The sequence below is a fragment of the Phoenix dactylifera genome, chromosome 16 (genome assembly GCF_051530095.1).
Source record: "Phoenix dactylifera cultivar Ajwa chromosome 16, Ajwa_hap1_PhDact_Kaust_v1.1, whole genome shotgun sequence".
NCBI classification, from domain to species: domain Eukaryota; kingdom Viridiplantae; phylum Streptophyta; class Magnoliopsida; order Arecales; family Arecaceae; genus Phoenix; species Phoenix dactylifera.
This window is the reverse complement of record NC_143205.1, coordinates 19,029,845-19,045,884: the sequence shown is the minus strand read 5'-3', so window position 1 is coordinate 19,045,884 and position 16,040 is coordinate 19,029,845. Positions and strand designations below refer to the sequence as shown.

Here is a 16,040-nt window from a genome sequence, read left to right as displayed (position 1 = left end):
AAAATTTAAAAAAGAAGAAGAGAGAGTCCGTCCCTGTTTTTCATGCACATCTCTCTTTCAAGAAGAACAAGAAATCCAGGTCTCTTTCATGCGTTTATAATCTCTAGACGTACGCATAAGAATGAAAAATATATTGTGCTTCTAATTGAAAAAAAAATAAAAAAGGACGTCGGGAAGGTTAACCTTTGACTAAACAGCCAACCGTTAATAGGCAAAAAGGATTATAATTATGGTTACGTAACTTCAAGTTTAAGTTTGATCACAGGTACTAAATGCTAATTAAGTGATGAAATCTCTGTAAAGGAAACTTCCCCTGATGTTCTGGCTTTTTTTACTAATACACATCTCAAGTGGGTACTTGGATGAGATCCATGTTTACTTAAATTATGAAGTTTGAATCATGTCATGGGTCTCACAGGACTTTGGATCAATCATAGCGTATATAATTTGTGAATAGAGTTGTCGGCTGAATATATAATAAAGTCAAAGCAGGGGACTACGAAAATGAACATGTATTCAAATCCGTCTTGCTAATCAAATTTGCCCCTGTAAAACGACTTGGGATTATTTATATAAGATGACATACTTGGCATACTTTATAGTTTATACCTGAAGACCAGCAACTAATGTACTCCAGTTTTAACGTACCTTATACTCAGGCCCTAATTAATACTTCTTATTTTCTGAGAAAAATAAAAATAGTGTTCTGCTAATAGTTGTAACTTAAAGTATATCAACTACCTTAACAACACTGTCACAACGTTTCCTTATCTTCAACACAAGAGATTCAAAGCTTGTGACTTCTAATATTCGCTCCATATATGTGATGGAAGGAAGAGTTCCATCTTTTTTAAAGAAAGTACTATTGTTTGAAAAGAGGAATCCCATAAGGACACAAATTTCACACAGCAACCACTTGTAGCTCTCATGCTCCCGACATACTTTGGGGCAGGATGGGATCGGTAAAATTTCAGAGCAGGGCAAGGTTGATAAAATTAGACAGGACGAGTTGAATGAATTAGATCCGATAAAGCTATAGAAATCAAAATTTTTTACATATACATCAAAAAAAATTTGTGGAGAGTTATATATCCGGATCATGTTCGGAATAGATTTTACCATTTTTCGTATCCACTGCAAGTCAACAAGTAAAATCCATCCTATCAGGATAAGGTCGGGTTGGGTACCCAACATGGCCTTCAGCATTTAATGAGACAATCAACCATCACCTGTGTTACAATTTTATGTGAGATTTTTGCAACCCTAGCACTGCTCTACCGTAAAAATGTTCTGTAAAAGAAGAGAATAAAAGAAAACAAAGTGACACACTTGCATGTCTAGTTTCTGTCCAAAGCTGCGGTCCATATCACAATTTGTAGGCAAAGTTTCTTGTGAAAGCTACAACTTAAAGTCCCAAGGTACAGCCTTTTGACTATAGCACACAGCCGGTTTTTGGTAGTCACACGAGTAAAGGAGTGGCTTTTGCTCAATTTGGGAGGTATCTCATCCTTTTGGTCTAATTTTGAGCTTGGACTGATAACCTCTAGTTTGCCTGGTGGTGTTGGTCGATTGACTCTCCAATAACAGTTGATCAACGCCGTGTTTTCTAGTGTAAAAATCTGACATGAAGGCACCGTGTTGCCGACGATACGTAGGATATGCCTTCTTTTTCCAAGAAAAAAATTCCTTTTTTATTTACATATCCTTGACAAATTAGGCACCAAAGGTGTTGGTGGAAACCAGTGGTTGGAAAATGATGCTACAAAAGCATCATTCACAGGAACACAGAGCTCATAAGGGAAATTATGGTGCCTGAATTTGGAGCCGCCTCCATGGGAAGTAGGGTCGACCAACTCAGCTAATGAGCCATTGGCAAAAGTTGTGTGAAGCTAGCATGGTTTTCCATAAAATAAATGTATCCAGAAAATGTATTATATGATAAAGGTTTTTTTTTTTAATTCTGTGCGTTGGTTTCAATATACAATCTATATTATCTATGATTTTTTGTTTACTGGTCAAATATCCTTTGAGCAAAGAGTTAATGACATGTTCCATGCTTGAAAAAATTTATGAATTGTTCGCTAATATACTACTCAATCAAAATATTAATTATTTCAAAATGTATGAATAATAACAAGAAAGTGATGGTGGTATTTGCTTAATTCAATGTTCATAAATAAAATTTTCTCCAACTAATAGAGAGTTTGAATTTTTAAAAATAAAATTATATTTGGATGAATATTAAAGTGCCAAGTAATTATAACTAATTTCTTGTACTCATGTGAAATATATGTTAGAAAAGATATCATCATTTTTGTTATTATAATTTGATTGAGCTAATAAAAGTGCCGAGCAATTATCTTTATGGGCGTCAATACATTAATGTACTTGCACACCAAGAATGCATCATACATGTCTCTCTATATGCAATATTATTGGCTCTTTTGGTTCACGAGAAGAATTTTTTTCATTAGAATATTTTTTTTTGAAAAAATAATTTCAAAAAATATAATATTTGAAAAAATAGTTTTGGCATATTTAGTTGACAGTGGCACATTTTAGAGTAGCTTATGCCTGGTTGAGCACCTATTTTTTGAGAAAATTGTATAAAATATTTATTATACCCATAATAAAAAAAGATCTTATCCACATATTTCGATAACTTAGGGATACTTTTGAAAAAAAAAATCCCAATTCTTCGTCTATGAAATATATGAATCTTATTTTTATAAAAATATTATTTTTTATTTTTATTTTTTAACTTCAATAAAATAAAAATATATTTTTATTATTTTCCTTTTTTTTTACAAACTAAACGAAGTCGTCTGCTGGACCATCGAAATTATTGTAAAATTATTATAACAGTCATTATTTCAAAGTTTGCTTTTTTGACCAAGACTTTGATGCAAGCCAGCCGAACGGTACATGGACCTAAAAAACAACAAAAATCACAGTAAGAATGGCAGTTTGTATCTGACCACGACGAGACGATACGTAATACGTTGCTCTCGTCTGCATGAATTTATTCACCCGGTGCGGGCGGTCACCTTCACCAAACGCCGAGAAAAATCCAACAAGTCGCTGCCCACGGCGGCGCGCTGTCTCTCTGTTACCGAAGAAATGTTTCCATTTTAGCAAAAAAAAGAAATGTTTCCATTTCTTCTCCCCCACGCCCCAGCGTATGTCCACACCGCACTCTCTCTCTCTCTTTCCTTCTTCAAAACTTTGACCTTCTCCCGGTCGCCATCGCCGGCTACCGTACCCCTCCCACCGCTGATCGCCGGTCAACCCAACGGCCATCTGGCCCCCCTCCTCTGACCTTCGAGCCCCTAAAAACTTAACCCCATTACCCTCAAATCATAAAACTCCAATATAAAACATCATTAAGCTATTAATTAATCAAATAACAAATCCTGTCATTAATTAAAGACCAGCAACCCAACGAGAAGGATCGCGAAAAGAAAGCAAAGAGGCGTCGAAACTAATCTCCTCCCTCTCCCTCTGCCCTTCTCTCTGGTCTTTTTCACCTTTTATTGTTTTGTGCTTTATTTCTCTTCTTCTTCTTCTTCTCTTACGCCACGGATTCCTCTTTTCCTTTATATCTGCTCTTCACGCGCTCTGCTTTGATGGTGGAATCCCAAAACTCCCAGAACAGTGAGAATCTCCGAATGGATTTTCCCAGCCATAGATTTTGAGCCGGAAAAGACCCTCCTTTACCCCTTTCATCCCCTCCACTGGCTCCGGGCACTGGCTGAAATGGGAAACTGGGGAGGCTTCTCGGCGCCGCTGTCGATGTCGACATGGTGGTCCTGCTGCTTGCTCTTGTTGTTCCAAGCTGTACTCGGTTATTCTCAGAACCAGAGTTGCGATTCTAATGATTTGAGTGCCTTGCGGGGCTTCTTAAAGGGCTTGGATTTTGGTATCCCGGGGTGGAGCCTCAATGAGTCTTCCTCCAGTTGCTGCAATTGGTCTGGCGTCCGCTGTGATTCGATTCGTAGCCGGAGAGTGATCGGGTTGGATCTTTATAACATGAGCTTGAAAGGTTCCATCTCCGATTCTTTGGCCGGCTTGGATCAGCTGAAAAGTTTGAATCTTTCGAGCAATCTGCTCCAAGCATCGGTTCCTCAGAAGTTGTTCCATCTTCCTCGCCTGGAGCTTCTTGATCTCAGCTTGAACAACCTCTCCGGATCGATTCCTTCTGATCTGAGTCTCCCATCGATTCGGGTTTTCAACATTTCCGACAATTCCTTCACCGACAGCCACCCGATCCTCGCCGGCTCGAGAAATCTCACCAAGTTTGACGTCAGTGCGAATGATTTCTCCGGTGCCATCAATCCAGGTATCTGTAACTCCTCATCTCGAGTTCAAGTCCTTAGCTTTTCGATGAATAAGTTCTCCGGCGGCTTCCCGGTGGGCTTCGGCAATTGCCGCTCTCTCGTCGAGCTTTCGCTCGCTATGAATAGGATCAGTGGAACTTTGCCTGATGATTTGTTCACACTGTCATCTTTGACTCAATTAAACCTTCAAGAGAACTCGTTATCCGGCCCGGTGGGCTTCAAACTTGGTAATCTTACCAAACTTGTTCAGTTGGATGTTTCATCGAATAGCTTTTGGGGGCCGATTCCTGATGTCTTTGATCGCCTCACAAAACTAGAATGTTTTTCTGGTTGTAGCAACAATTTTACCGGTAGTTTACCAGCTTCTTTGTCTAATTCTTCGATGCTTAGTGTTCTTAATTTGAGGAACAACTTTCTCAGAGGAGGGATCCATCTCAATTTCACCGCACTGGCTAGGCTCAGCACCCTTGATCTTGGCTCCAATTTGTTTTCTGGCCTTATCCCTTATGATGTCCCTCAGTGTGTTGAATTGAAAACCATAAACCTTGCAAGAAACAATCTTGCTGGTGAAATCCCCCACAGCTTCCAGAACTTTGTTGCACTATCTTACCTCTCACTCACCGGAAATAACTTCTCTAATATATCATCAGCACTGCAAATCCTACAGAGTTGCCCCAACCTTACTAGCTTGGTGCTTACTAAGAACTTCCAAGGTGGTGAAATAATGCCTTCTGCTGGGATTGAAGGATTTCAGAAGATGGAGGTTCTTGTGATCGCAAATTGTCTTCTCTCCGGTTCGATTCCACCCTGGTTGGCAAACTCGACCAGATTGAAGGTCTTGGACATATCATGGAACCACTTGGGTGGGAACATCCCTTCATGGTTAGGAAATCTGGAGTATCTCTTTTACTTGGATATTTCAAATAATTCACTCACCGGGCAGATTCCTGATAGCCTGTCAGAAATGAAGAGTCTCATATCTAGCAACGTAACGCAGCAGGGGTTCTCGATGCCGGATTTTCCGTTCTACATCAAACGGAATTCGACAGGAAAGGGATTGCAGTATAATCAGGTCAGCAGCTTCCCACCATCATTGATTCTGTGTCATAACAAGCTTGTCGGACCAATCTTACCAGGCTTTGGGAACCTTGTGAAGCTGCATGTGTTGGACCTAAGCTGGAACAATCTCTCAGGAATTATACCTGAGGAGTTGGCAGGCATGTTGAGCTTAGAGTACTTAGGTTTGTCGCATAATAATCTCAGTGGAAGCATACCATCCTCTCTGACCAAGCTGAGTTTTCTGTCAAGTTTCAACGTAGCTTACAACAATCTAGTCGGAAAGATCCCGATGGGAGGCCAGTTCTTGACATTCTCGAGTGATGATTTCATAGGGAACCCAGGTCTCTGTGGCATTCACTTGTCCCCTTGCTCGCCCAACACTCCTTCAGAATCAGTGAGCAGACGAGGGAAGAATAAAGGCGTTGTTGCAAGCATGGCACTTGGAATTGGATTAGGGACTGTTTTTATTCTCACTGTTATCTACTTTGCTGTGTCAAGGACTAATTCTAGAAGACAAGAAGACAATGCCAAGGTGGTGGCAGATGCCGATGAAAGCTTAGAATCTGCTGGGTCTAGTTTGGTGCTTCTGTTTCAAAACAAGGACAACAAGGGGCTTAGCATCAATGATATCATAAAAGCTACCAACAACTTTGATCAAACTTATATTATAGGCTGTGGAGGATTTGGTCTAGTCTATAAAGCAACTCTACCAGATGGGAGGAAGGTTGCTATCAAACGGCTTTCTGGTGACTACTTTCAGATGGAGAGGGAATTTCAAGCTGAGGTGCAAGCCCTGTCTAAAGCTCAACATGGGAATCTTGTGTTGCTTCAAGGATACTGCAAGATTGGCTATGATAGACTCTTGATCTACTCTTACATGGAGAACGGGAGCTTGGACTATTGGCTTCATGAGAAGATTGATGGGGGTGCTATGCTGGATTGGAGAACAAGGCTCCGTATAGCTCAAGGAGCAGCAAGGGGATTGGCATACTTGCACCAATCTTGCGATCCCCATATCCTGCACCGTGATATCAAGTCAAGCAACATCCTCCTTGATGAAAATTTTGAAGCTCATTTGGCAGATTTTGGTCTCGCGAGGCTTATTCTGCCTTACGACACCCATGTGACGACGGATCTCGTTGGGACCTTGGGCTACATTCCTCCTGAATATGGACAGTCTTCTGTTGCCACTTTTAAAGGTGATGTGTACAGTTTTGGAGTTGTTCTCCTGGAGCTGCTTACTGGTAGGAGACCTGTGGATATGTGCAAACCAAAAGGCAGCAGGAATGTTGTACCATGGGCGCTTCAGATGAAGAAGGAGAAGAGGGAAGCTGAGGTGTTTGACCCATGCATATATGATAAGGAGCATGACAGCCAGTTAATTAAGGTGCTTGAGATTGCAAGTCTGTGTGTAAGCGAGTCTCCTAGACTGAGGCCTCCAACACAACAGTTAGTTGCATGGCTTGATAACATTGGCACTGATGGCCAACCGACAAAATGAGGTGCAAACTTGCAGCGTTGAGTAGTTTTACATGTCCTTTCTCCATTCATCTTTAGCAGTCCAACAGAGATGAAGTTATATGCTTGATCTGGCATCATGAAAGATGGATGTATATAATATTTGCACATCCTTGACTCTGGGGTTCTCTTTTTTAATTTTTTCTTTCTTCAGGCAATTTCTTATATTTCTATAGTGGAGCTAAGATCACCACAGGCAACAATATACACATGTAAAGCTGTAAGTTGACTTTCCATAAACAGAACTTAGTTTTACTTCAAACATGGAAAGATATGTGTATTTTCTCTCCATTATAATAGCATTTTGGATACATATATTTTTTTCGCACTGTTAAATGCAGTTACTATGTCATTACACATAGTTCCTGAAATTTTATCTTCATTTATTTATTCAATAGAGGATATCCCTTTTTTTAAGGTGCTTGCAGCACTGAGGTCCATTCTCACAAGTCACAACATAACCCATAGCTTATCAATCATCATTTTTCACATGATTTACTTCATGTCCTTCCATTTTAATTCATCTTTTTCAAAATATAGAAGGATGTTAGGATTTTCAATGATTTCTATAAATGCTTTGAGTGTTAAATTTGCATATAATTAGTCAAGAAGGAAACTATGCATTTGGTAAGCAGAAGGAAGTTTGTTTATCCTACTTACATATTGATGAGAGTTATATGCAAAATCAATATATACTTGTCAACTTTGAAGGGAAGGTGGAGCAAGACCAAATCAGTTGACCTCACAAACCGTTCAATTTCTACTTTCTCTGTCTTTTATTTTTTTTGGAAAAGGTTGGGGAGACCCTAACACTTTAATTAAAATAATAAAAGTTTCATTTAGAAGATGAATTTTTCTAGTCCACACTTCCATATATATGTGTTCTCACAAAATTATTAGTTAGTGATGAGTGCAGTCATATATAAATTTGATGAGTGCCATGAAACTCTCTCTCTCTCTCTCTCTCTCTCTCACACACACACACACACACGCACACTCCCCCCCACAATGACAGTATCTGTCTAGAATTAGCTTCATCCATTTTGGCGTGATATGCAATTTCAGTTAACATGAATTGCATACCGCACAGGATGAGGTATAGCTTTATATAAGCATTGATACTTCGTTGCATTAGCTAACCTCTTTGATTCCAGCCCTAGGATATATAGTTTGCTAATGTGGAGGAAAGGAAAAATTGGAAAACTTGATTGGCAATCCACCATAGAAAGGTAAACTTCTTCCCATTCTATTAGAATGACCTTGTAGGTTCAGAAAATATAGGTTAATGCCAAAGATCATGCCATTATTGATCAAGTGTGAAATACTGAGGACTACCTCTCAGAGACTAAAGAATCAAAGAGAACCGCTCAGCTTTTCAGTTGAAGATGATACTTAAAAGGATGCCTTGAAAGCTGACTTCAGTCCTTGAAGAAATACAGAGACATTGTATCTTAGGAAGTGGTCTTAGAAATTTCATTTCTGTGATCACTTCCCCTGTGCTTGATCACTCATTGCAAGGAAGAAGATGCTATTGCAGTTTACCTTATGCTTATCCATTTAATCAAACTTTTACCTTGCCTGTCAAGGCAGCAAAGACAAGGAAGGTTAATGATGGTCTGAAGTTAGCAATTCATATGCACCATATAAGTTATGAAGGCAGCTGTGTGTCAGCCTCTGAGAAGAATGATTTGTACCTTTTTTATTTACTGAATGGTATTCAGCCTTATCTTCTATATTGTAAGTCATATTTTTATGCAACTTTGTTTTTCATGATTTTATTTGGAAGTCTGGAGGATATTATGTATTGTATTGTGTGATACCACCTTGGCATTATCTTTTGGTTTTTTTACTACTAGAATTCATACTTAGTTTAGTCATGCTGAAACAAAAATGAGTTCCTGTAAAACAAACATGCTGTTGTTTTCCTGAGAAACGAATCTTTTTACTTTTGAGTTCTATGTGAAGGCGATCTCTTCAGAGATGGTTTGCTTCTCTTTTTATTCCTCCTCCTATTCATGAATTTATCTCTTTCAATCTTCATTTCCCGTAACTCGAGTAGATACTGCACAAATATTAGTTAAACTTTCCAATCGGTGCATAATTCTTTTTTTTTTTTTTACATCCAATGCTTGATAATGATGGAAAAGAGATTGTAACGGCTCAAAGCCCCTAGAGAGATGGTTTCAATTTGTCCTTTTTATTTGATGAAATGTCCTACCCAGTTGATTGTGTTTGTGTCCCCATATGGGTGCTATTTTCAAACTCGACATCTTCCTGTTGTCAAATAGTACTTTTCTTTCTTTTCTTTTTTGGCAAGAAACACCATATGTAAAACTTGAGAGATGATAACCACAAAGAACTGCCTGAATGGCCATGGCAGTATAATGGATGAGATGGTTTGGAAAGTCAATGATATCAACTAACATAATCAGCTGCTATCACTTGAAAAGAAATTAAAACCAACATTTCTCTGATTCTTGTGGTAAATTCTGAAAACTAAAATGTTCCTACATGAAATGAGTACTCAATGATATTCCTTATGTCATACTTGAAATTCCGTATATGAAGTATATATTTGGGCTTCTCAACACAAGCTGATTTCCCATATCATTTCCTCTCAAAGAGTTGCGTCTTCAACGAAAATGTGAAAGTTTGGCTTTTAACATCCTGTGGCCTGATACACCTTCAGACAGAATTGAAAGCTAGCATAGGTGAAACAGTTGAGTCAACGTCCATGCAAGGCAACATGAGGCACTCACCTTAAAAATATCTGTGGTTAAAAGTTAGAACTGCAAGGAGAAAACTTTCTTGTCATTGCTTAGGGCAGCGTGAGAAGCATATTTAATCTCAAACTAAATTTTAGCATCATGATTATGAATCTATTTTGGGTTTGGTCCATTTCCTCTTTAAAAAGAGAAAAGAGAGAAGAATAGCATTAAGATCAACATGGGTTATTGGTGACATCTGGTGTTTGGTATGCATAATAAGAATAGATCTTCACCGATAAGCACCAATATTAGCAATTAGTTATCTTACTTAGAAGCAACCTCATTCTCAAATTTCCACTCATACTTTTATTGCTGAAGCTTAAAAGATATAATATTTTGCTTGCAGCTTTCTTTTCTCAAGAAGATTTTCTTCTCATCATCGGGACAAGATGGAATCCTCGTGAAGCTTGGTCTCTTGTTAGAGCATCCATGATAGTAATCAAATTTTAATGGAAATGGTACATTTTTTTGTAGACCGAGTTTTATACCAGCAAATACTGTAATCTCCTTCAATAGTTTTTCATGTTTATCATTAGAACCAAGCTAATATTGCATCATTTGAGCGCCCTGCCTCTAGTTGTATCTTCCAAGCCATGATCCCCATTAAAAACTACAAACATTTTTGAGAAGAAAGATAGGCAAAGCCCTTCAGATGTCATTGAGACTGTGTTCTATGGTGAAGGCAGGATTCAGACCCACGTCCTTTGCATCGACAACCAGAGAACAGCACTATACTGAGGCACAATTTCTCTATCTATTCCTGACAGTAGTATGCATACATGGCATATTGCTGAGGCCCTAGTATCACTTGAAATTATATCTGTGATACCATCAAATTATTGATATAATTATTTGAAGCTGCTGATCTGCTGTAGCACTAAAATTCTGTCACGAAAGCAATACAGGAACAAACTGATCCTGATCGAATCCTCACGCCTTTTGCATCAGGAATTCTGAAAGCCGGTTTTCATGGTTTGGAAACAGAGTGTAAATAGAACACACAGACAAAGATAGGAAAAGGAGATGATGCTTTATAATAACAATAATGTCATCAAACCATTTGGAAATAAAACAGTAAACAAAGTGAAATCAAACATTTTAATCAAAGAAAAAGAGCAGACACCACCGAGCACAATGACTTTGAGTGATCATGGAAATAAACTGCTCCTATAAACCAGGAGATTTGATGGCTGACCTTTGTCATTCTCTCTCCATACCATCACTTATATACAAGCTACTGACATCACTTTTCATTGCTTGGCAAACTATTAGAGTGCATCTGTCATCTCAAGCAGTATCCTGCCTTTCCAGCTTGTCTGTCGGACGGTAGATGCAGTGGAACTAGTAATATTCCATGTAGATTGTAGCAATGCGCTCCAACTCCTGTCTTAATATGGTCCATCTAATATGGCTTCAAAAGCTGACCTTGTCTTCCAGTCAGAGCATGACACCAGCTCTAGAGCTTAATGTTGTCTGAGATGAAACAGTTGCCTCTTCGGCCTTTACAGTCAACTAATTGAAATAAACAGCAACAAATGTATACGAACATTCTTATGAAACATACTTACACATGCATTTGTGGTTTACAGAATCAACTGGAATAAAATGCGAACCTTAAAATCATCGACAACAAACACACGAACAATCTTATTAAACATACCTACACATACATTTGTGTTTTGCACAATCAATTAGTAGATGCGTCGTCATTAAGGTTGCCCATCCATGCAGGTGGCTGCATACCTGTCTGTTCCTGCACCGTCTTGAACAATGGCGGTAGCATACGATACACCCCTGCCACCTCCTTCATCGCCCCTCCATCGGATGCCTCTCTATCATTTGTCCATATACTGATCTTTGGCTGTAGCCCACGCACTGCATCAGCATTTGTTTTTGCAATTTCCTGGTACATTCCACCATTAATCATCAGATAGTCCCTTAAAGCAGCATAATTCCCTCCCAAGGCATCTAGCAATGTGCGCAGGTAGATGCCCTGGGCTTCTGCGAGTGTGACCAAGCCTTCAGCCTCCTTTTTCTTTGCATAGAGCTCCCCCTCAGCCTCCTGCCGTCGAGCAAAGAATGCTGCTTCTGCTGTGGCCTTACGAGCTTCAGCTGCCCTCTCTTGTTCATACAACTGGGCTTCAGCTTCCTTCTGTTTCTTATACAGCTTCCAGTTCGCCTCTTGGACCTATAATATATGTCGAACAACTAGTTAATGTTATCATTTTCATTTGTAGTAAAGACATCCTTGAATGCAAATTGTGTCATTGCAAAGACGGAGAAAGATGATATCATGCATCAATTCATGAAAAGAAACTTGCAAAAAAGGTTGCGTTTCTTGTCTATCAGGTTAGACACGCAAGTAAGTTGAGCGGAGCCAATACTATGCCAAATTTGTTCTAGGTGCTAATGCAACAAAGCTATAGTGACCTGTCCTAAGCCTAGACAAAATATTAGCAACACTGCTCATTAGTGTTACAAGCTAGAAGATCATAACCAACAAGTTTCCTTACCCATCAATTTGCCTTTGAAGTATGCAGAGCAATTTGATTGCGACCATTGTAGCAGTTTCATGCTCTGCTTCCCCTGGCTAAATTTCGAATACATGCGGCACCGATTGCAAACATGACCTCTATGAAAATTATGTCTAGCTCTTATTGGTTTTGTTTTGCTAAGGTTTGTTTCATGAAAATTTTGATGATGATGATGAGAACCATAAATTCTTAATGCTTTACATCTTTGTCATCATACCTTCATCTCATAATCAACTATGGCCTGGCTGAGTTTCTCTGCCTTGAGCTTTTCGGTCTGCCGCATCGCGTTCCTCCGTTCCACCTCCATCTGCAGCTCCGCCTCTCGTATCGCCACCGCCTTCTCCGACTCCACCTCCGCCACCCGCGCTCCCTTCGCCCACTCTGCCTTCCTCTTCGCCAACTCCGCATCCGCCTCCGCCACCTCGGCCTCCCTGTTATTCTCGAAAATCTTCACCTCCGTCCGCACCCTCACCTCCTCCTTCCTTCCCTCCCCCTCCCTCTGCTTCGAGTACACCATCGTCTCCGCATCGATCTTGGATGCATTCTGCAGCGTCTTTCCCTCCCTCTGCTTCGCCCCGATCTCCCCCTTCATCCTCGCCTCTGCGACGTCCACCTTCGCCTGGTTTGCCGCCTCCTGCTGCGTCTTCTGCCCAAGGTAGCTAAAATACTCATGGCCTCTCACATCCACCAATTGCTTAACGTTAGCATTGTAGATCAAGAGGCCAAACTGGTTGAGCTCCAGCTGGACTTTCTCGAACACTTCTTGTTTAAACGACTTGGTGCCTTTGAAGATCTCCTCCATGGTCATGGAGGCAGCGAGGACTCGTGTCTCGCCCTCGATGACGCCCTCAACGAGCTCCTTGACGTGGTTGGAGAGCTTGTCATGGGGGGAGATGAGCTTGGCATACTTCATAAGGCTCTCGGGGTCATCGGCACGAGGGCCAATGGTGAAGACGGCAGGGAGGAGGAAGGGGAGCTTCTCGGCGCTCATCGCCTGTACCTCGAAGGTGTAGTTGACAGGGGAGACGTCGAAGACAGTGCATGATTGGCCTGGGAGGATCCATCCCTTCTTGGCAAGCTTCACGTCACTGATGCCATAGCCAGTGATGGCTAAGTACTCGGAAGCATTGGCCACCTTGTAGGAGAACACCATTTCCTGGAGCTGGTATGATGCTACGAGAAAGAATTAGAAGTATGGAGCTTAATTAGGATCTGGGGTGAGGTGGAGAGGAAACGAGCTCGACTTGGTTGTCTATTTATATGGAGGGAAATGGTGACTCTTCAGAGGTCAAAGTCTTGGAGACAACTCAGCAGAACTTGCGAGCAGTTTGATTGGATCAGCATTGGAATATAACCGAGCAACTTCATGCATGGTCTTGCCCATAGAAATGAAAGTCGTCGTTAGATTTTTATTTTTATCTCAAAATAATAATAAAAAAAATGTAGTCAGTCTTCGATGAACAATATGTTTGACGTTGGAATCTCCAAAGCCATCCTGTAAGACTGAGAAACTGTGCCGGCTAGCTGTTTGGATGTCAGATTCTACAAAAACGAGTTCATGTAAAATTTAAAAAGAATTAAATTTTATGGGAATACTCGTGTGGTTACTTTTTAATATATATATATATATAAAGTAAATCAAAAATGAGTTTTATGAAAAACAATCCTTCTTTTTTGTCATAAAACATGTTTTCAAGAAGTAGATTTCATTTAAGAAACCTAATAGACAGGAAAACAGCTTTAAGAAATATCTAAAATAGCGCGTTTGTTTTGAAGCTTCTATCTCTTTCCTTTTTGTTGTTTTTTTGGAGAGAGATAGAAGGACAAATTGATTCACACCGTAGGCCTGACCTTTTTTATGCTTATTCAAAGCTGTGCTTGCTTCTTAGGCAGTCATGCCTTGTATTATACACTTATTTTTGGTACTAATGCCGTATATTGTATATTTATAAATTAATATATAATATATAGATAGATAGATAGATAGATAGATAGATGTTATAAGTCAATAAATTCTAGTCAACGGGCGGACTTCCATTCCATTGAAAACAACCCGAGAAGCATTCTATATACGTTACGCGCTAAGCCACTGCATTGGACGTTTCAGTTGGCTCCATTTATCCGGTTCTTTCTCCTCGCTTGCTAGGAATTCTCGCGTGGTCCTTTTCAACTAATATTCATCAAAATTCCCATCCGAAATTTGAATACCATCCTTGACAAAGTAGGAAGCATAGTCCATATAACTAAATGTGACGTGCATTGGAACATCTAGAAAAGATTGGAATGATAAGAAAATGATTGCTGCGTTCTGAGCGATCCATTTGGAGGATTCGGATAAGCACGGTCCATTTCTTGGACATTGTGCAATTTGCCTAGCTGGCCATACACAACCCAAGATAATGTAAGATAATAAAAATCTTGGAGCAATTATTTTGCCTCCACAAACATCAGGATCACAAATGATTTAGACCTATTTAGATTTTTTTCATAAAATTGGGTTGAAAATTCTATATAATTTGTGAATTGGACTATCCATTTAAGCATAACCTAGCATCCAAATACCACCTAGCCCAAATCCTGCAAAAAAAAAGAAAAGAGCTTTATAATTTTTTTTTCCTTTTCTATAGCTTGAAGGATAAAATCTAAGCTAGGTTTGGACATGCTCTTACAAAATACAAGATGGATGGACCAGCATGTCTGATTTCTATAGAATTTTCAGCTTAATTATTTAGAAATATCCATTTTTATTTAACAAAATTAAATATTTTTCACTGAAATTTTAATTTTAAAAATAAATATTTTTCATTGGGAAGAAATGATACATTTTTAAATAGTCGGATCAATGTACTTAGCGAGATAGTTTATGCTGGATCTTCTTCAAAGCCGTCTTGTTCGACTAATCAAGGGGAAGGACAATTTGGATTTTTCCATTTATTTTGGTGTCTTGGATAGGCTCAAACTCTTGTCCAAGCTCGTGCTGTTGCTGTTGACCTACCATGCCCATGCAGGCACCAAGATCATAAAAGTCTAAATCGTTTTTTTTGCTCTTGTCCACATCGTCTCAAGCCAACTCTATTATTCTAAGCATATTTGTTTGGCAAAATTGATTGTTTTCACTAAAAATTTAATTGAAAAATAAATATTTTTCTATCGAAAACAAATAAAATGTTTTTAAATAGTCATGTTCTATGAGCTAGTTTTTGCTGGGTCTTCTTCAAAGCTGTCTTGTTGGGCTAATCAAGGGGCAGAAAAATTTGGATTATCCATTTGTTTGGTCTCATGACGAGCTCACGCTCTTGTCCTAGTTGATGCTGTTACTATCGACTTACCACCTGAATAGGCTTTTTCCATGATAAACAAATTTAATGATTAAAAAAATGAATGACTATTGTGGCCAAATCAAGGTTTTAAATAATGTATATAATTATAGACCCCCTACCGAAGCCATGATAACAGTTATAATAGCCATTATTTATCTTAAAAAAGCAATTTTTAAATTTTAATATTAAAATAATCACTATTGTAATGACTATTATAATAATAATATCATAATAATAAATGTGGAAAAAATAATGATGTTGGTTTTTTCCTTCCCTTTTTATTAGATAAAAATAACTTTTTTGTGGATCTTGCGTTCAAGCTGAGAGAGACCAAGTGATATAGCCCACGACAACTTGATAACGTGAAGTCAACCAATATATTTAACTTCTAAATAGATCAAATAAAATATAATAAATAAAAGTTTAATTTTGTTATCCACTAAATAATAAAGTAAACATTGAGTCAGTGCATTTAAAATCAAAGTATCAAATCCATAACTCACA

General features: G+C 39.0%; 2 protein-coding genes across 4 annotated transcripts; one reads left to right on the top strand and one right to left on the bottom strand.

The window, feature by feature from the left end:
* The first annotated feature begins 3,453 nt into the window (after nt 1-3,453).
* LOC103717473 (phytosulfokine receptor 1-like) lies at nt 3,454-10,262 on the top strand. Of its 2 annotated transcripts, XR_003387701.4 has the most exons (3): nt 3,460-6,898; nt 7,069-7,134; nt 10,029-10,262. XR_003387701.4 is itself a non-coding variant. In XM_026808859.4 (2 exons), the coding sequence occupies exon 1, from the start codon at nt 3,757-3,759 to the stop codon at nt 6,895-6,897; it is 3,141 nt and encodes a 1,046-aa protein (XP_026664660.1). In that variant the 5' UTR covers nt 3,454-3,756; the 3' UTR covers nt 6,898; nt 7,069-7,229. The 2 variants fall into 2 exon arrangements, 1 of the variants encoding a protein (XP_026664660.1); XM_026808859.4 differs by lacking the exon at nt 10,029-10,262 and having other exon boundaries at nt 3,454-6,898; nt 7,069-7,229.
* Nucleotides 10,263-11,026: 764 nt separating this feature from the next.
* Nucleotides 11,027-13,458, bottom strand: LOC103717485 (flotillin-like protein 3). 2 transcript variants are annotated; one of them, XM_088712758.2, is made up of 3 exons: nt 12,434-13,458; nt 11,343-11,870; nt 11,027-11,155 (listed from the first exon to the last, which is right to left on the bottom strand). In XM_088712758.2, the coding sequence occupies exons 1-2, from the start codon at nt 13,367-13,369 to the stop codon at nt 11,370-11,372; spliced, it is 1,437 nt and encodes a 478-aa protein (XP_088568884.1). In that variant the 5' UTR covers nt 13,370-13,458; the 3' UTR covers nt 11,027-11,155; nt 11,343-11,369. The 2 variants fall into 2 exon arrangements, with proteins under 2 accessions (XP_088568884.1, XP_008804126.1); XM_008805904.6 differs by lacking the exon at nt 11,027-11,155 and having other exon boundaries at nt 11,297-11,870; nt 12,434-13,457.
* Between the last annotated feature and the right edge of the window lie 2,582 nt (nt 13,459-16,040).